The sequence below is a fragment of the Rhamphochromis longiceps genome, linkage group LG14, assembly GCF_057381845.1.
Source record: "Rhamphochromis longiceps isolate RC_006_pf linkage group LG14, R_longiceps_female_GT1.1, whole genome shotgun sequence".
In the NCBI taxonomy this organism is placed as follows: domain Eukaryota; kingdom Metazoa; phylum Chordata; class Actinopteri; order Cichliformes; family Cichlidae; genus Rhamphochromis; species Rhamphochromis longiceps.
The window spans coordinates 26,490,094-26,510,748 of record NC_140570.1 but is presented as its reverse complement, the minus strand read 5'-3'; the positions used below and the strand labels follow the sequence as shown (position 1 = coordinate 26,510,748).

At 40.2% G+C, this 20,655-nt stretch overlaps 1 protein-coding gene across 7 annotated transcripts in view; it reads right to left on the bottom strand.

Annotated features, from left to right (window-relative positions):
- The window catches only part of LOC146654192 (muscleblind-like protein 1), a 68,311-nt gene that overhangs the window by 34,282 nt on the left and 13,374 nt on the right, over positions 1-20,655 (bottom strand). For all 7 annotated transcript variants that reach the window (XM_085380936.1, XM_085380935.1, XM_085380937.1 and 4 more), the window contains exon 2: positions 10,342-11,352. In XM_085380936.1, coding sequence (XP_085237062.1) covers positions 10,342-10,515 — 174 coding nt within the window. In that variant the 5' untranslated portion in view covers positions 10,516-11,352. The remainder of the gene's footprint in view (positions 1-10,341; positions 11,353-20,655) is intronic.

Genomic DNA, 20,655 nt, shown 5'->3' with positions numbered 1-20,655 from the left:
TTTGGTTCTGCTAAGAGTAGTCAGTGTGGACTCGAGTCACATGACTTGGACTTGAGTCAGACTCGAGTCATTAATTTTATGACTTTAGACTTGACTTGAAAAAATGTTCTAAGACTTGTGACTTGACTTGGACTTTTACACCAATGACTTGGGACTTGAATTGGACTTGAACCGGTTTACTTGAAAAGACTTGATATTTTACCCCAAATATAAAATTTAACACGCATATTATATAGAGATTGAAAATGTAACGTCATTCACGGGTAGAACCGCAAAGGATTCTGGGAACTCGTGGCAAGCGGTACTAGCGCACGCAGGCTTTCAATTAAAATCAGTTATACAGCGATAAAAAAGAAACACAAAAATGTCAAGAAGCTGTTGTATTATTAACTGCAATAGCCGGTCGCATGACAGCCACGGGAAGCCGACGGGTAAAGAGATCGGTTGTTATCGGATTACGTCGTTGAAGAGAAATTGTTCGAGCCATGTTTCCGAAGTAATAAAGAGGCGACTGGATTGCAGCCATTCAAAGACCAATTATAACGTCCCAGAACACTCCAGCTCACAGGTTAGTCTGCTCCAAGCATTTACACGAAGGTCAGTCTGCTGTTGTAGTTAATGCGTCATTTTTCTTAACATAATTGGTGATATAGGTTACAAGCAAGTCTGGCGCTGAACAGAAATTGTCGCGCTATGCTCCTTTATTTATGGTGTTTATTGTGCATAAATAGTGAATTGTCCTGACACAATATTGCGTTTCGCTTCTGTTATTATGGTACATTGACAAAAACATATACTTTTATTCACAGGATAAAACTGTTGTTTTGTATCACTAATTGTCCAGTACGATTACAGCATACAGTATTATTGTCACTGCTACATTTCTGTGATGCTACCAGAAATTATTTCCACTACTAATTAATTACCGTTGAGCTCAAAGGTCCTATTAATAAACGGTTAACGAATGTGTATTTATGACGACGATTTGTGAGACTGGTAAACTTATGATACATACGATGGTCTTTACTTTCTACACGGTGCATTTCAAGGTCCTGCACCCATCCGTCGGTAAACTGTACCTGGGCTTGTTGCAGTGACCGGAAGTTACTAAACTTCATGAGTGTATGCACTCACTCCAAGAAGCGTATAATTATAAATATGCATATAAATATGCTACGATGAGATAGCTGACTTCATCTAACTAGCAAATGTTTTCCAGGCTACGTTGGTGATGCAGTTTTTTTTTTAAATGATATTTTTAAAAAAATATCATTTATTTATGTATGATATTTTTGTCATGCGATTTTAAAGCCGGTCCTACAAGCGCATCCAAGAATAACATGCAGCTTATCTCAGAACTGTCGGTGAAAATTATTCTTGGAGCTAGGTTTAATTGAGCTGCATTTTAAAGAGGTGCAATTTCACAATTTGTGTATATTTTCTAAGTTCACTATTTTGTCATGTGTTGAGAAAAACACAGATTTAAAAATTACATGGTCTAATATTTACATTTAGCATATAACTGCAACATGCTTTTTTTGGGGGTTTTTTTTTTAAGACTCGAAAGGACTTGAAATTCAAAATTTCAGACTTGTGACTTTACTTGGACTTTTACACCAGTGACTTGAGACTCGACTCTGACTTGCCTGACATTACTTGAGACTTACTTGAGACTTGCAAAACAATGACTTGGTCCCACCTCTGAGAGTAGTCACCAAGCGTAGCTGGTCAGTAAATCCCTTCAAAATATCAGGCTTAACCATTTCTAATTTAATATGTCTTCACATTAAGGATGTTAACCATTAGGGTTTTTTTGTCAAATGTTTGTGAAGATAATAATAATATGAATAACAATCAAAAAATACCTTTTTAATGAGTAATGCATATGTTGTTTTTATAAGTTATTTTTTTGATATCAACACTGATTGTTAGGATCTGAGGTTTGCTTACACAAATACATTTCTTGTCTTTCAGCGAGGCTTTGAAGTTTTTAGCAATTAGCCTAATTAGCCAAGACACTGTTTTGTTTTCATCCTGTAATCAAATGAGTCTATACTCCCTAAGCGTAACAATAAGAGAGCAACAGTATGCAGTATGGGCTCGATGTTAACACCAGCTGTTTAGAAGTAAAATGTTAATAATGACAATGATCCCAAACATAATGCCATGCATGCATGTTTGCAAACCTTGATAGAAAAACATATAACGGAACACTATGAGTTACGGATTGGCCTCCCCAGAACCTCAACATTATTGAAGCACTGTGGGATCATCTTGACCCTAGAATGAAATAAGAGGCAGCCAACATCCAAAGAGGAGTTTTGAATGTCCTTCAAGAAGCCTGGAAAATGAGAAAGCTTTGCTAAAAGAGTTCAGGATGTGTTAACTACTACACAACTGGAGAATAAAACTGTTCACACCAAATATTGACTTGTTAAAATTGTATAACCTCTGTTTTTGCCTTATATACTATGTCTTAATCTGTGTTTTTACATGTTTCATGTGACCCGGGAGCAGCTAAAAGCAGTTTGTTTCAATCACTGCACCTATTTCTCATTGTCCTGGAAAATGCACAGTACTGTAGATGAAAAACAATTTTCAAAGACACAACAGTTTGTCGTGTGGAGACATTCATTTCAATCCAGTTTGGTTTCACACAACACCACAACTATCAGCCTCTTATTGGAAGCAGTGCTGCAGACTGCCCGCACAACACGTCTGCCTTTGTTTCCACTTTGATCATCCATGATTCTAATTTCTCTGTTCCAATGCGTTGTGATTTGCGAGCTATCCTGCCGTGGCTTCCATGACGACACATAATCGCTTCAAAATGTCCAATGACACAACAGCGTGCGACTTGCCCAGCCTCCAGTTTCCTGCCTGCTCTAGCCTGCAATATCATTAACCAGGCACCAAAGCCACTCTATCGTGATCACCTACCTGAGGTGAATACTTATTATTTTTCAGGACCCTTTGTGCTTTACTGAGATCAGCGAGTGTGCTTGTGTCATTGTGTGAGTGGGTGTCTGCAGGCGAGAGTAAGTCTTTGTTGCTCATGTCAGTTTGTGTGTTTATGTGTTGGAACCTGAAAGTGAATGATTACACTTCAGAAGAGCTACTGCACGATGCCCGCACTGGTGCGATCGGATGAAGAGTGCGGGGTCAGTGACGGATAGAGAGAAGCGGAGATGGAGCAAAGACGGGGGTAGGCAGAATTACGGTGCAGCCAATCGACAGAAGCAGGAAAATAAGTTGGCAGATGACTCTCTGTCCTGGGGTGAATTAATGTTCTGTTGCTTCCACTCTCCATTTACTTCACCCTCCACCCCCGTACACCTTACTTGTCTGCAGTCTAATTTAAATGTTTGTTTTATTACATTAACCTGAAAGAATTACAAATGGAGAGCTTTGAAAGGAGCCCGAAGATAGCGAGAGGTGAGGTCAAAAAAGGGGAGGAGGTGGAGGCGGAGGAGGGACAGCGATCAGCACACGCGGAGAAAGGCGATGAGTTAGTTTGGTGAGACGGGGGACGGGGATGGGGGGAGTCGAGACAGGCTAACAGGAATGGATCGCGCCATAACTGATTAGATATTCTATCCACAACAGCACTAGCAGCAGGAGCAGCAATAGCAATGGGACATCACGACTCAGCACGCAGATATCCTGATATTACCTTCAGACTCTCTAAATGTCCAGGGCCCTCCAGTTTGTTAAGAAAACACATGCAGAAGTAAGCATACGCAAGAATGACACACATATTTGTAGAGAAATACGCACAGAAAGCTCACAAGTTGAAAAATGAAGGGTACCAAAAGGTGAAAGAGGGAAGTTTCCATGAGCTGGGAGGCTATCCCTGAATGCCCTTGTATATATTTTGGCTCTGGTGTTGTTGTGTCATGTCTCCATGCTGATGCAGCATGTTTCTGTCGGAGTACGTTTCCTTTTCAAAGAGTTCTTATTCAATATACTGCATCCCTCTGTGGACTACACACTAACACACACTCACAGCTCTACTTCTGTTTTCTGCCAGGCTCTGATCTCAATATATATTGCCTAGCCTATTCTGCTGTTATCTGTTCTCGGTGCTTTCCTCTCGCCCGCTCTTGCTCACCCCTTACATTTTTGAAAACGTTTTCAAGGACTTTGAGGTATACAGTATAGCTATGTAGGTCACTATACCTTCCCAATGCTGCTGGCTTGTGTGTCTCCGCAATGTGGCGATGTATGTGTGACTGTTGAGTGTAGCTTTTAAACACTGATCACTGCGACAGGGACACCAGGTGATCATTGCGTAAATATATTTGTATATCGCAAACTAAGCATACAGTATTGATTCAAACACTTTACAACACAAATACATCAGCGTTGTTGGTTCAGAGGATAATGAGTTTACCAAAGCTGAAAAGTGGGGGTTTTTTTTCCCTCTGACTATCTTGCATGAATTATTAAGGTCCTTTGGGCAACTTTAAACAAACATAATAATACTCCATCTTATTTGATTAGAATGTGCCTCTTAGTCCCCACCAGTTGGTACATCAAAGTCTGTTTTTTTAAGTAAGGATTCAGCAGAAATAAGACCTTGTTGTAGACTACAGCCACATCCCAGCGACTCTGATAACAGCTGACCTTTTTTTAATTTTAACATGAGCTTCTGTGGGGGTTTTTCAGTGCCTACGAAGCTTTTGCTTTTTACAAGAAAATATTGTAATAACCTCACTTGTTGCTTGCGCCACTCTATCACTTCCTTAATGCACTTGAACAGGCACTCTGGTGTTTATGGCGGTAATAACACACATCACCATTGGTGTGATGATTGCAAGGGATTCTCTGTGTTATTGCAATAATACAGTCACCATATCTCAAGTACACGTGGAATCACTGGTATAATCTTGAATGCAAAATGTGTGCGTGGAACATTTAATTTGCTTAAACAGTGGCAGGACTTTATTAAGCTCAGACAATAACAGCACATTTACAGGCCAAACTTTCAGTTAAGAACTTGGCTGCGTTGGGTCTGACAAACAGCATCTTGGAAAATATACTTCATGCTCTGCTGAATGAAAAGATCCAGGAAGGAACGGCACTTGTATGCTCAGCTGTAGGCCGTCCGGTTCTCCGGTGCTTTATGTGACACATCACTGGGGTTTGGCTCGAGTGTGAAATGAACATCCCCTGGATTGCCAAATATAAATATGTCCTTACCTAATAAAAGTCAGACCCCACACTGGCCATAAAACTTGGGACAAAGGGATTGCAGGACTTCAAACAGTGTTTGATCTTTCATTGCTGAACTTTCTCTTCGTCTATGTTAGTTTTCTTTTGCCTTTTTCTTTCTGGCAACTATAGTTTTGAACACAATGAGCAAGTCAAATTAAATCAAACCAGCGCCCCTCTATAAACACATTCTTTATAAGATGTTTTTTCTGGCTTTGTACAAAGAGGCAGAATTGAAACCCCTGCTGCCTGATTGGTTAATTACCATAAATCCTCTAACAGCCCATTATTCAACATTACATCAGAACAAAATTGCTGACAGACTGTTAAAATTGTGATATACTATATTTACACCATACGTTTGACCAACTTGAATGTAGGCCACCAAAATACTTGTAGCTCAGTGTAACATGCAAGTATTTTTACTTAACCAAAACTATTAATAATAAAAAGAAAAATATTAAATTGTGCAAGAAAAAGAGAACAACTTGACAGCACGCACTGCTGTTTTTCACATTTATTCACCACATTCAGGACACAATGCCCTTGAAGTTTACTCAGTGAAAAGGTGAGGAACAATTACAAATACACTCAATATAAATATAACTTTTTCTCTTCATAATCTTTCATGTAACATTTTTTTTCTGCCAAACCTCAAGTTCCACCAGCATAAATAAGAGAAGGGCAGAGAAAATGCATTACTTATACAACATTTAATGCTCCCTTCTTATCACAGAATTTCCTTTAAAAACTACTAATATATGTCTGTGAGGACTTTGAAGTTTGTGTGTGTGTTTGTGTAATGTTGTTTTCTTTGAAACAAATAATTTGATCATCCTCAGCGGGCTTGTTAGAATTCATGTTAATACGGAATAACAATATATTCCGTACAAGATGAAAAAAATCTTCGTAGTGAAATTGTGATTATAAAAACTCCCGCTCCCCAAAGAGCAAAACTAAACTTCCTCATGTTTCCTGTTAAAATAATGTATTTTTAAGAATAGAACACATTTTCAACAATGTATCATTTTGTAACTTTGAAAGTAGCTATTCAACACACACAAGCTTTAAAGGGTTCTAAACTTCTTATAGAAAAAAGAAGTTTTAATGAGAAAAAATTGCTGAGGAAGTCAACTCGCTGTCAGATAATTTTAGCACAGTCATCAGTAGCCAGTCGGAACCCCTTTGGCTTTTTTGGCTCACTCTCACCTGTTTCCCATCACAGTCCAATGGTAAGTTTATTGTATTTCGTCAGCTTAAATGCCCCCAGATTTGCTTTTTATTCACTTGCAGTGAAACCAGCTTTCTGTCCAGCTGCTAATAGCAACAAGCTGTTGAATTCCTTCAGCAGGAGACAAAAGGAAGAGCATATCCCACTGTTTTCCATTCTCTCAAACAGTTACAAAAATACATTGTTTGTTCAAATCTTCTGAAACGGACTCTTTAGCACACGTGAGTACATCCTGATCTGGCATCTCTTTCTGTTTAAATGTAAATAATTTTAAGAGTAGAGATTATACAAGGTCACTCCAATGCCATGACATCTAAAGGGGAATTTCTGCACCAGGACATGGCATCAAGCTACTTCTGTGCTTGGCAGGCTGAACGGAGAAATTTTTCAATACGACACAACTGCACGCAAAGTCAAAAGTGAACACCAACTCACAGAAACTCACTGTTAAAAATGAGAACTCGGGTTGTAGACACGTCTGGTTCATTTGGAAAAACTTGAAAAAATGACCTACGTATTAGAGAAGAGTTTTGAGTATTTGAACAAAGTGGTAGATGCTGTTTGATTTATTATCGTAGACAACCTCTAAACAGAATGACGGCTGAAAACATTTGAAGACTGGTAAAGAAGCAATGCATTACATTATCAGTACTTCTTCCAATGGCAAATTAAAACTAAATAAAATCATTTTGAAGTTGTGCTGTGTACCTAGACAGATTCCTCATGTCTTTGTAAACATCGTATTCTTCGTTACTTGAGTCCAGGCCATGAGGGTCAGTCTCACTGTAATATTGGCCAATCATAAAGAGCCTCTGCCTCATTTCCTGTCTGCTTTTATCAGTCCATCCTCTGTTATACGCCCCGTAAATGGAACTTTCCACCATATTCACCACTGACAAAAACCTATTTTTGTGACATTGCTGAATGGCTGAACGAAGTTTGGGTATAAATAGGTATAAATAAAGGTATTATCATAAGAGACCAACTGGTAAGAATTCACAAGGCTCTGATGTGAAAATAAAATGTGCATTTACGGAATCTGAGAAAGACTTGATTCAATACATAAAGAAGATAAAATTAAGGAAGCTATCCATGCGTCTTTCTATTTCTCCTGCTACAAGTCCTCCTTTCCTTTGCTAGCCTGCATTGTAAAAGCACCGAAGGGCAGGTGGTGTGAAAAATTATCCAGGGGTGGGAAGCCACGTTTAGCACCATCCATCCCTTTACTCCTATTTTTCTATCCACATTCTCCTGCCTGTCCTTCCCTTATCCCCTTGCCCCTTCTCCATGCCTGGCTATGTATTATGAATTCATCTGCAGATAAAGCAGATCTATCATTCTGTCATGAAGGCAGGGAAGGGAGGTAGACTGTGGAATGCCCTGGCACTGAGAGCAGGGAAGGGCTGTGTGCATAGTGCTATGCTTCCTTGCGCATTCCCTGCTGCGCCTGCTCTTGCCCTCTCCAGCTCTGTCTGTCTGTCTGTTCTCATGATCCATACAAGGCCCCAGCTGCCCCCCTTATCCATTCTTGCCTTACCTGCACCAACTAAACCCACACAAGCCACCTTAGCTTCAGCCAAACAGCCCATAACTGTAATAACACAGTGCCTGGCTTAACAAGAAATCCATCCCCAGGTATAAACCAAGGCCTGCACTGCTTGACTAACTCTCAGCTCAAGTCTCCAGTTACACAGAATAACACCCTGCTTGCCAATCAGATAGGGGACAAATTACAAGACGTGCACAAGAGAGTACACAGAGCTCTAGGATCCAGAACGATTGTGCCCACTGGAGCCAAAATATAGAGATGTATCTCACCGATAGCTCTGCATTCAGCACATATAAAACATATGAAGTAATGAGAAAGCAGTTAGAGGCATGTGTGTGCATGTTGTACATTTGTCTTGTGTTTATCCCGTGTACGTTCACTTTTATGATCTTTCGATGCAAAACCTCTCAGCCATCATGTTTGGCTCTCAGCCATTGGACAGCCTTTACACCCAATCTCGTTAATGTTGATCAAATAAAAAATGAACTGCATATTCGATGTGTATGAGTGTTTATAACATTTTGCAGCATCAAATTTAAGAATACATCCATCCAATTTTCTTAACCGATTGAATTCCTATCCCAGCTGTCATTGGGGTAGAGCGTGGATAGAAACAATCATTCGCTCTCACAGTCACACTTAGAATCATATTTAACCTAACATGTTTTTTGACTGCAAGAGGAAGAACCCAGCAAACCGGCAGAACCAAACCCAGGACGTTCTTGCTTTGAGACGGTGCTAATCACTGCACTGCTGTTCCACCTACATATGTGTGTTATCAAAATTTACCTCCTTGACTGTCTTATTTTCTCTTCTTTTTCTTTAACTAAGTTCACACCTGACTTTGTCTCCTTTATATCAAAAGAAAAATGCCTGAATTAAATTACGTCAGCATCTCCTTATCAAATTAATAACATCTGAGATATCAAAATGTTTATGTTGGCATTTGTTCCCCTAGAGTATCTGCATTTCAATATACAGAGTATAATGTCAGGATGAGGTGTTTATTCTTTAACTATGCTAACACTATGGTGGTAGGGTAAGTTTTGTGTCTTCTTAGTGATTTCCTCCAGAATCACCAAGAAGCAGATGTTTCTAGTTTGGACTGAACATTGTTTAGACTGATTTTGTTCTATTTGTAAAAGTATTAACATTCCCATCAGTCTCAGCTAAACTTTGTGTTTAGCTGGCAAACATTTGTATGCTAACATGCCAAACAATGATGGGGGCAGCTGTAAAGCAGACACATTAAACATTATCACTAATCTTAGCATGGCTCTAGATTCAGTTCTGCTCAAAACTGGCTCAAAATCAGAAAACTCTCCAACCACAGTGGTTAGCTGCCGTGAGCTAACACTCATGAGTCAAGATGCAAAACCTCTCCAATGTCTCCAGTCGCCAGAATCAAACCTTTGTCCTCTGTCCACCTTTCGTACCACTTACACTGACAACAAAAGCAGTTAAGCTTATTGCAAAATGTATTAAATAAAATTGGTTGAAAGCCTATAAACAGATTTGGTGACAAGCTACACTGCGACATAAATATCTGTGTCATTTCTTCTGGAAGTTTTAATCAAAACTTTACTCGCGCCTAGGGCGTTTTAATCTCTTTTAAGCATTGGATAAATAATTCTCGCCCCATTTATTATACCTTAATATATGTATTTGTGTTTTCTTCACAACATCTCAGCTCAGTCCATTTTCCTCCCTCTTTCCATCCACTCTGCCGTTTGATTTTTCTTCCCCTGTCTCGGAGAGAGGAGTTGCATAGTGGGAGTGTGTTGTCTCAGTGCCAGGGCAAAAATAGACAGTAAATTACAGAGCCTTCTGAGAACACCCCACTGTGCTGCATGACCTCAAAATAACACACACAGACATATACCCACAGACTTACATACAAACGTGAATTACACAGTATGCTGTCCTACTTCTCTATTTCCCATGCAGCCCGTTGATGTGACGATCACACAAAATCCTTTGCAACTTTGTGCCAACCAACAGTCCTGCACCAGAGTTATGTGCCTGCAAAGGAAACTCTGAGTCTGATTCACAGATGTTAATGCGATTATGGCCTCATCTCAGCTTACCCTGACACACAAACATACTTTTAAAAGTATTTATGCAGATCTATATACATTCTATTGCCAAAGTATAACCAAATGTAGTCATAAGAAGTACAGCAATAAAATAATATTTTGTGTCGATTTTGTAGACGAGTTAAACAAACTGATAAATTCTCAGACCACCCTTGTCAGCAGCATAAGCTCAAAAATAAAAATAAAAACTCCACAAAAACAAAAAAACAGGGCAGTGCTGATTGAACATCACAGGTGTTTGTCATACTCACCTTGAGAGAGTCAAAACAGGCAATGACTCTGCCATTTTCCACTTGACAGCTCTTGGCAGGGTGGGCGAACTTGCACTCACTGTCTGGTCGTGAACAAGTTCCTCTCTGGAATTCCCGACAAACCTCCAGTGTCAGCCACTTTGTGTCCCGGATCGGTGTCACATTCACCGCCATTTTAAACCAGGAAGGAGGGGTCGATTAAGAGTAATAGATATCCAGCAAATGCAGTTATGTCTATTTCTGTATGTTTCTAATAACACTGAGGCAAATGATGAGAAAGTACAAATAAAGGACATGGGAAAAAGGCAGACTTTACAGGTTTTCTCCCCAGGGTCTGACTCTGAATTTAAGCCTAAGAGGCCTTGCTGTCGTCTACCACCTGTGGCCCATCCTAAGAGTTTGTTTGGGGCTCCTTCAGCACCTGTCACCCAGGGCTTAGGCTGCTGACAGCCAGAGAGACCTGCTTTGTAATCGCTCTCTTTCAAACACCCACACCATGCACACCAGTTCTCCCTGTGCCTTGCTTGCTCCTCAGCTGAACTGTCAGGTGAGATGAATGGCAAAACACATTATCGATCGAGTTGGCCCATGATGAAAAGATGCATGGCTGGAGGAGAGAAGAAAGCAGGAGAGGAGGAGGAGGGGGAGAGGGGCCGGTGGAGGGGAGAGCAAAGAGACAATCTTCTTCTGCTAAAACGAGCTGATAAAAACGCTGTGTCTTCAGTATCGGCCTCTGTCTGCGGAGAAAGGTGGCGTGTTTGACTTCCACAGAGGAGGGCTGAGTGGCATGGGTGGAGAGAGGTCTGGCTGGCAGACAGAGGAAGGGATGGAGGGGAGGAGGGAGGTGTCAGTGATGTGGAGACAGCCTCAGCGGACGAGGCTGGCAATCATGGCAGTCCTGGTGCTCGTGGTGTGGCTGGCAGCTCCAGCAGACATGGACAGGCGCAGAGGCACAGGCGGCTTCAGCGGAGCCAAACAGCCACAGGGGTCAGCGAATGAAGGCACTTCTCTCTGTGGAGAAGGAGGGAAGAGTATCAGGGTAACAGCGCTTATTGCACATACATGCTCACAAACACAAGGCTAATACTCTTCCTCTCAAACACACACAATTGGATTCAGACACAAAGCCTCATTTGAACTTGCCTCCCATTCATTTTGTCGCGCACGCTCTCCCACAGTAGCTCTCGCAGACACTACCAGGCTCTCAGCTGGAAAATCAAACACCACATTGCTAACAGGAAAGCTCAGCAAAGCTCAAGCATTCAGGCACAGACAATTTATTTCAAAAGTCGACCATGAAGAAGAGAGAGGGGGGAGACAGAAAGTGGAAGAGGGACAATTATGTTATGCATCTTTGTCTGCATCAGTATTAATTAACATTTAGAATTAGCGCCATAAACAAACAGAAAATAATGAATGACAAGTGAACAATAACAAGACAATACAAAGAAAAAAAAGAAACACAATAAACAAAAATCAAGTAACTATACTCTAAAATACTGCAGCCAGTATTTACACGCAGCTAATGGCGAGCACTCAAGTATCAAAGTATTGATTTGTGATTTAACAATCGGCCCATCCCCAGTAAGATTAAAAGTAGCCTATCAGCAAGCTAGACGGTCCCAGCGTCACTGCTGGAAGGTTGCCGGGTAGGACAAACGAGGCAATGACTTGATAAAGGTCGCTACAGAAGAGGGAAATATTTGGGACGTGCTTCTTTGTTTTACTTTTGTTAGACTCTTTTCTGCGATAGTTAAAGCATTTCATCTGAGAAAAAGTGGTTGCTGAAAGAACATGACTGTCCCTCAAATCTCCAACAGCTTACAGGAAGTGCCCAAAAACCGACATCCCACCAGTGATTACATCACTTCTAAGTCTCCCACACTTTAAGAGATGAAATATTTCTGTGACAGTGCTATCATGAAACAGTGGTATGATGTTTATATAAAGCATCCAACTCGATAGGAGTCCTCTGGTAACTTCAAAATGACCTTATTTAGAGTGACCTCTCAGTCAATCTCACCGTGGCCTGTGATTCACACAGAGGCTCTATTCCTAAATATGTATTCCTGGTATTAGGTAACGCCTCTTTAACTCCAAAACATGGTATAGTTTCAGTGGGGTTAAATTAGCATTTAAAGTGTGTAGAGGAAGAAAACTAAGTCAGAAAAAAACCAAGCAAATCAACTCACCAAAGTCTGTGTGGATAGATATCAAGTCTTAAGCATGACTTTAAAACTTACTGTCAGGTGGTTGTATTAAATCAAAGCATTTATCTCACTGGGCTGTCACAAAAAAACCCTTAATGATGCCAGATATTTAACAGTAGAGGAGCATCAAGGACCAACTTTTTTCAGATTTTTAATCAGTAGTCTAGCAATGTGGCCAAGAGTTAAAAATGACAGTTTGAAGAAAAATGAAGAGGTACATGACTTAGGAAGGGAAAAAGCATAATAAAATGAAAGTACTTGGTCAAGCATTGATTGCTCCTATTTGGGCCAGTCACTTCGTGAACTACTTTTTCAGCCCAAAGCTGATATTTTGGGCAGCGCGGATATGTGCAAGTGGCAGCAGAGTGAATAGAGAGATGACTACTGCTTGCCAAAATTAGTCTTCTACATCACCCACTCTTTCTTCCTGACCTTTCTGGTATCAACATATATTCAAACATTGTTTTTATTTATGCTGAAATCTCTAAGACACACATGTCAAGATGTGAGTCAACACTTCCTGTATGCAGACAGAAGTACAGGAAGTACAAATTAAGCATCAACAACTAACAAGTCAGGAAAACCACCGGTTACATTCAGGAACAGGAAGCCGTGCACCGAAAAAAGAAAAACAACTCTTTGGACAGATGAAATCAAGATTAACTGTTAACAAAGCGATGGGAGAAGAAAAGCTCAGAGATGGAGAGAAACGGTTTATGACCTGAAGCATACTGTAACATCTGTCAAACACAGTGGAGGCACTGTTATGGATGCTACTGGAATCGAGTCACTAGTGTTTATAGATCATGTGATTGCTGATAAAAGCAGCAGGATGAGCAGTGAAGTGTACAGGGATATACTCTCTGCTCAGATTCAGCCAAATGCTGCAAAACTAGTCAGATAGTGCTTCACAGTGCAAATGGATAACCCTTAACAAGAGTTTTCCAAGAGTTTTCCCAAGAAACCCAAGAGTTTCTTAAGGCAAAGACATGATATATTCCTTGGTGTCCTAATCAGTCACCTGATTTCAGTACATCAGAGCATGTTTTTCAATTATTAAAAGTAAAACTAAATGCAGAAACCCACAAGCAAGCAGCATCTGAAGGTGGGTGCAGTAAAGGCCTGCAAAGCATCTCCAGAGAGGAAACACAGCAATTACTGATGTCCATGGGTTCAAGACTGGACATTCATTGACAGCAAAGGATTTTCTTTGAAATGATATAAAATGATGTCCGCCCAGTTACTTTTGATCATCTAAATATGTGATATAAATGTATAAAATGGCTCTAATTCCTAAGCATTTATTGCAAAACTTTTGTTAAACCCCTTAAATTAAAACAGAAAGTCTGCACTTCCATCACATCTTGACTGCTTGATTTAAAATTCAAAGCATCACGAGGTCAAGCAAAGGCTTGAAAGAGAATTCGTAACGACTTTGGAAAAAAGAACCAGAAAATCGAAGGACCCAACTAAATGGTACTTACTGACTTGGCAGCAAATGTCGTGGGTACGTTGTAGCTGCTGGAGCTGAAACGAAAATATTGTGAAGATGAACTAGAAAAAGCACATCCATGATACTTTAACTTGTTGTTTGTCTTTGTTTGTTTGTTGTTTTGCAGGCTATATAAATGTGGACATCTGAAAAAGATTACCTCATTACCACCGTTGTAATTTTAAAACGCTGAATCTAAAACATTTAAAATAGAAGAAAATGCTTGTCACACTGAGATTAGTTGCTCATCCTGTAGATTTATATTTCCCCTTCCCGCTGTGGAGATGATCCAGTGTACCTCAAGTCTTTATTAAGGCATTCGGCATCTGTGACTGAATTAAAATTAATTAATGATAATCCTGAAGTCTGGCAATACAGCAATGCTGAAACTGATGGTAAACCTTAAATTTATTGTACTGATGTATGTATTCACGCTATTTATTTATAGCACTCTCTAAACCGGTCATGGTCCCTGTGCCTCACCATGTGTTTTTGTTGTTTTTGCTCTGTCTCTCTCTCTCTCTCTCCTGCCGGGGCGGTGCTCATTATGGGCTCCCGCCCCTGGCCAACGCACCTGCTATCTCCACACCTGCTGCCTATCGTCGCAATCCCGAGCCCTACTTAAGATGGCAGCACGGTGCTACTCGTCGCTGTATCGTTGAGCAATCAGTCTGTTTCTAACCGGAGTTTCTGTGTACAGATCTTTCCCGGACCCGGGAAAGTAAATAAATTCACTGTCTTCCTTGCAAGGATCCCTGGTCTGCGCGTGAGTCCGTTTACACCCCGTGACAAAACCTATTAAACCTTGGTATTAACTAATGCAGATTCTAATAAAACAGCATGATATCCATAGCTCACCCACGAGAATAACAAACTGTTGTATGTCTAAAACATATCATCAAATCTACAAGTTATAGTAGGAAATGCACCGGTAATTAACATTTACACGATTTGTGTAATCATTTTTTTCCTCGAACAGCTTCGAATTCTCCGAACTAAAGCCATTATCTTCTTTCCTCTTATTTAAGATGCACTAGTGCATCCGATGGTAAGCAGTGTGACAAAGTAGGCACCAAAGTACCTTTCCTTAGTATTTACAGAAGTCATCTGTCTCGTGTTATGGCTGCCATACAGACGCTTTCAGTTTGAACCTTTGCAGAGCAAAACCTTCACTTTCATACAAAGCAGCATACGTTTCTCCGAAAACATGTATTATATAACATGTATGTGCCTGTGCCAGCTATCCCATGTGCTCTGATTATATTTGAACTGTGAGCCAAGTGGCTATGATGTCATATTTAAACTTGATTTGCCAGACTACAGGACAGTGTTCTTCATAGGACAGTTCCTAAGCCTTGCAAACATTTCCATTGCAGAATCATACCCTATGAGTTAACCACCATAGCTGTGCAGCATTCCTACCACCATTTTTAAAGGACACATAACATTTTTGTTTTTCAAAATCCACATTAAAAATTCAAAGTTTCAACATTTTTTATTGTTTTCATTTATTAAAAGTAGTTTCAAAAGTGTAAATGTCTCACATGCACTATATTATGTTTATAATTTTTCAAAGTGTTGATCAGCATGACCAGAAAATGGACAACAGTTGTACTTTTCTGTAACCTAAGTAAACAATGTAACACAAAACAATGGAATCATAACTGAAGTGCATCAAAAACTATATTCCCACGTGGGGGATGATCCTGGGTCTCCTGGTTAAAAGTCTTGTTTTATTTGGTCTAAGCACAAAGGACATGAGATATCAGAGCATAACCCCACAGTTCAGTTGCACTGAACTCTCGCATATGCTCATATAAAAGGGAATATGCCTCATTTGCAAGGCTGCATGGTTAAAAAGAAAACAAACAGAGAATGTACATGGATTTGATTAGACAAACTTACCCTTGAGTCCTAAGGCAATGGCATGCTAGTTTTCTGTTAAGAGTTATGCTTTCTGCGGGTTCTGGAATATCCTAAATGAAACAGCTATGACAAAATAATATAGATGTAATGGGGCTCCACGTTTACATGCATTATTAGTGCCAGTTCCACATGGGGGAGGGAGTGAGGCACCTTAGTCGACTCTCACCTCAAAGCAGGATTAAAACTAAGAGGTAACAAATGTGAGAAATGACTCTGGCACAGAGGAAATATATAAATAAAGAAGTCATCAATAAACATCTTACCACGTGTGAATAATGCATGTGGCCATTTCCCATAGCCTGAGGCAGAAGATATTATTACACCATCAGATCAACTAGCCAAAGTAATAAGTTGGAGTGCAGAAACCTGGGGATGTTACACTCCCACAAAACACCCCGATTTCTTCAAACCCCAAACAGACACATGCACCCCTACACACACACACACACACACACACACACACACACACACACACACACACATAGAGTTCATTAAAAAGAATAAAATATTGGCTGAATATTCTGTCTCATTCCAGGCCAACCCCAGCTGTTGACATGTGGTCAGCACAAAGCAGACTGTAATGCCGAGTGTCACCAGGGTTCACGTATCTCCTCGTTTAAAGAGAGCCATCTGATCTTGTGTTAATCTGTCTGGTAAAACGGTGCCATTCATTTGGCCCAACTCTACATTATTTCATGCATATGACAACTGACCAGGAAAAACACACTGATTTAGCTCAGAGTGACACCCCTGTTGTGGAAGTACTGACTACTAAGACCCTCTTACTAACATATCTGCAACACCTTTATAATATTGCAAAGGTAACACTGATTTGGCAACTTCTTTGAACAAAAATAAGACTCAACAAAAATAATATCATGTTATGTCTGTGAGAAGCTGCATGTAATGCTCAAAATTGAGAAATCTGTGACCCCATGAGCGACTCAGCCTAATTTGCCTCTGGGGACAACAGCCAATGTTTTTGTGGCTTTCTGTTATCCAAATATTTGAGTCAAGATTTCCATTTTTGTCCTCTGGTCATTGTTTCCACATCCAGATAAAGAACAAGAAGGTAATAAAAAGTTACAGCTCATGGTTTCTGGACGCTATATCCAATTTGCTTGCCACACGCAGCTTTTATCTGCATGCAACCACAGCCTGCTCACACATGAAAAACTCAAGGTAGGCTACAAAAACCTGAAAATATTCATGTAGCAAAAAGATTAATTTGTTAAGTAGCTATTGGTAGTAGTAGAGACTTATCCACTATTAGCTAGAATTGAATGAAAAGATCACCAAATTTTTTGTAAGTCATTCTGAGCTGCACACCAATATCAACTAGCAGTTGTGGCATTTCACATAAAAATGCAAATGTCACACTGCAGGTGGCACCACTGAAAAAGTCAGCAGGGTTCATCCTCTGGGCACCATGAATGTCCACGTAAAATGTCATGAGACTTAAATCAGGAGTTGGTCAGGATGTCTGAGCCAAAATGGCAAGCCAGCCAATAAAACAGAAAGACAGGCCAAACAGAAAAACAACACTGCCATTTGTAGCATAGATATAATTAATTATACATTAGTTGCTCAGAATGATGTCAGTGTTATTTTTTATATAGTTGCATACCATAATATTAATTTGGACTGTTGAGCATAACACACATGAAACTGAGCTGTTAACTAAAGCAACATGCAGCCCTGCATCTGAGAGTAAAGAACAGACAAAAAGAGGAAGAATGAGGAAGATTTTTGTGAACGCAGGCCAGAGATCTGAGTCATTTATTCACTTTGAATGACTTCCAGAAAAGGGGAAAAAAAATAAAACCAAAGGTGAAGAAAAGAAAGCTAGAAAGCAGGTTCCTTCATGTTTGATTTCCTACGGATGATCTACCAAACACAGTTCACTGAGAAACAGAAGCTTGCTGGAAACTAAGAGAAAATAATATGCTTGAAAACATAACTCCCCAAGAGAGTCACAGGATAAACTCTGATCTATTAAAGTGCCTTCGGAGTTGCTGTCTAGCATTTGAAAAGTCTTGTGTGTTCATGCAGTATAAGTTAATGGTTCAGCCACTCTCTAAGTGTTACAAATTCAGCCAAGAGTTCAGAATCTGTTTTTTATGCTCTTTCTCTCTGGATTTTGGGAATACAGCAGGTTAGAAACAGGGATTTTTATCTTCTGGCTCCAATTTAATTGTTCAGTAAGTTTACACTGCAGGTATTAAGGAAGAAGTTGGTGGCGTAAGAGGCGAGGACTGGGAAAAAAGAGAAGGGGAAATTCAGTAATGTGAGAGGTTAAAGGGCGCTGACTGCAGCAGCAGCAAAAAGCAGATGCTGGACGCTTCATATTACACCGCATCACCGGCTGACCAGGATATCATCTATAAACGACCTGAGCTGCCCTTTATACTGATAGGCACATCAGGGAGAGCCTGTATGGGGTGGGGAGGCTGCGAGAGACAAATAGAGTAAAGGAGACCAAAGGTGGAGACAGGAAAAGGCTAGAAGCTGGAAAGGGATTGATAAGAGGCAAACAGGAGCAATTAGTACAAGTCTGTAAGAGACAGAGGTCGGTGTCTGGTAGTAAGACAGGAAAATCAAGGTGTGAACTGGCAGGTACGCAAGAGGAGGAATCAAAGGGGAAAGCTGGGAGGGCAAAAAGCAGAGTTTTAAAAAGCACGCCTGGCATTCTGCTGTGATATCATTTCAACATTTCTCATCTCTCTTCATTTCTCATACCCTAATCTCCACCTGTTCTCCTTTTCTGTTTCTTTACACATGCATGCTTCAGTGTTTCACTTATTTTTCTCTCCCCAAGTCTTTATTCTTCAAACAAATCTGCTCGCCTTCTGCTAAGTTGCACTCGCAGTATCATGTGACATAAACAACTCTGTGAACGTGGCTAGTCTTTTAATAGTAGCTGTCCTCGTTTTATTCGCCCACTGTCTCAGCCCCCTCTATCTCTCCTTCTCGCTGTCTCTATACTCATTCCTTGTTCACACAACACCTTATGCTGCAGTACCACCAGTAATGTGCTGCAAGGTCACCATCGCCACGGCAACTAGATAAACCATGCTTAAAGCAAGGACAAAGTGGTTAATGGTGTCAGGTCCAGCCTCATATCATAGCAATATAAGGGAAAGACAGAGTTTTCAAATGACACTGTGACATCGGGAACGGCCACTGGGCTGTCCATTAATGAGGCTGCAGTGGTTAGGAGCAGGGGTAGCGCAACGGCAGGAGACAACGCCTGTATATATGCATATAGCTTTGCCGCAGGAGTGTCAAGCATAAGGTCCGGGAGCCAGAATCGGCCCGGCAAAGACTCCAATAAGGACCATTGGATGTGAAGGACATCGATTTTGGACTGGTAACTGCAACTTTTTGATATAAAAGTTTTAGACAAAGTTATTAACTTACAGATTTCTGTCATTTTACTTCTTACGATACATGTTGACAGAGTTCTTTAATTTAATACAACAGCATTTCAGCATCCATACATTCTCTTCCGCTTATCCTTTTTAGGGAGCCAATCCCAGCTACCATATGGCAAGAGGCAGTGTACACCCTGGACAAGTTGCCAGTTTGTCATAAGTCTAACAACCACTCGCACTCAGATTCCCACCTCACATTCACACCTAATTTGGAATGACCACTAACTGCATGTCTGTGGACTGTGGGAGGAGGCCATAGTTTCCGGAAAGAACCCAAACAAACAAAGGGAGAACATGCAAACTCCACACAGAAAGGCCAGGTGGTGGAACCGAACTCAGGACCTTCTTGCAGTGAGGCAACACTGGTCTGGTCTTTAAACCACACATCTATTCAAGCAGTTTCAAAAGTTGGTTTGGTTATTTCCTCCCCCAGAATGGCGCATACTATTTAAATACATTTTAATAATGGAAATAACAGATACACTGTGCTGCAAAATTGAAATTTAATGTGCTATGACTTAACACACTTGATTAATGGTGTCGTTTCTGACCTGTTTTGAAATATTGCATGAGGGATTTTGTTTTCTGAATACAAGTTATATTGAAGGTTTACATGCAGTCCTAATTAGAGAGGAAACGAATTTCCTCTATATGAAAACATCAAATGTCACAGTGACAACAAAAAATGGATTGTTGCCTTCAGATGATCTGCAGTTCTGCAGTGAGAATGCTGACAGGGAATGGAAAGAGAGAGTATATTTTTCCCATATTAGCTTCTCTTCATCGCCTCTATATAAGGTCTTGAATAATCAGGTCAAATCTTATTTTAAAGACCTGATAGTACCTCGCTCTCAGACTGCTGGCTTACTTGTGGTTCGTAGGATATTTAAAAGTTAAATGGGAGGCAGAGCCTTTAGCTTTCAGGCCTCTTAAGTTTGGATTTGGGAGACAAACACCCTCTCTACTTTTAAGATTACACTTAAAAACTTTCCTTTTTGATATAGCTTAGAGTTAGGGCTGGATAAGGTAACTCTATAAGCCAAGTCTGCTGGGGACTTCCTATGATCACTGAACTTTTTTTTTTCACTTTTATTATTTGCTATTAGATTAACTATTACATTAGTTATTATTGATTGATTGATTGATTGAATCTTTATTTTGAACATGTTGAAAAAGTACAACAAAATAGAATTAAGAGACAAATGAACAAAGCAAAACAAAAGGAAAATGAGCAACCACAGCTCCAAATAAC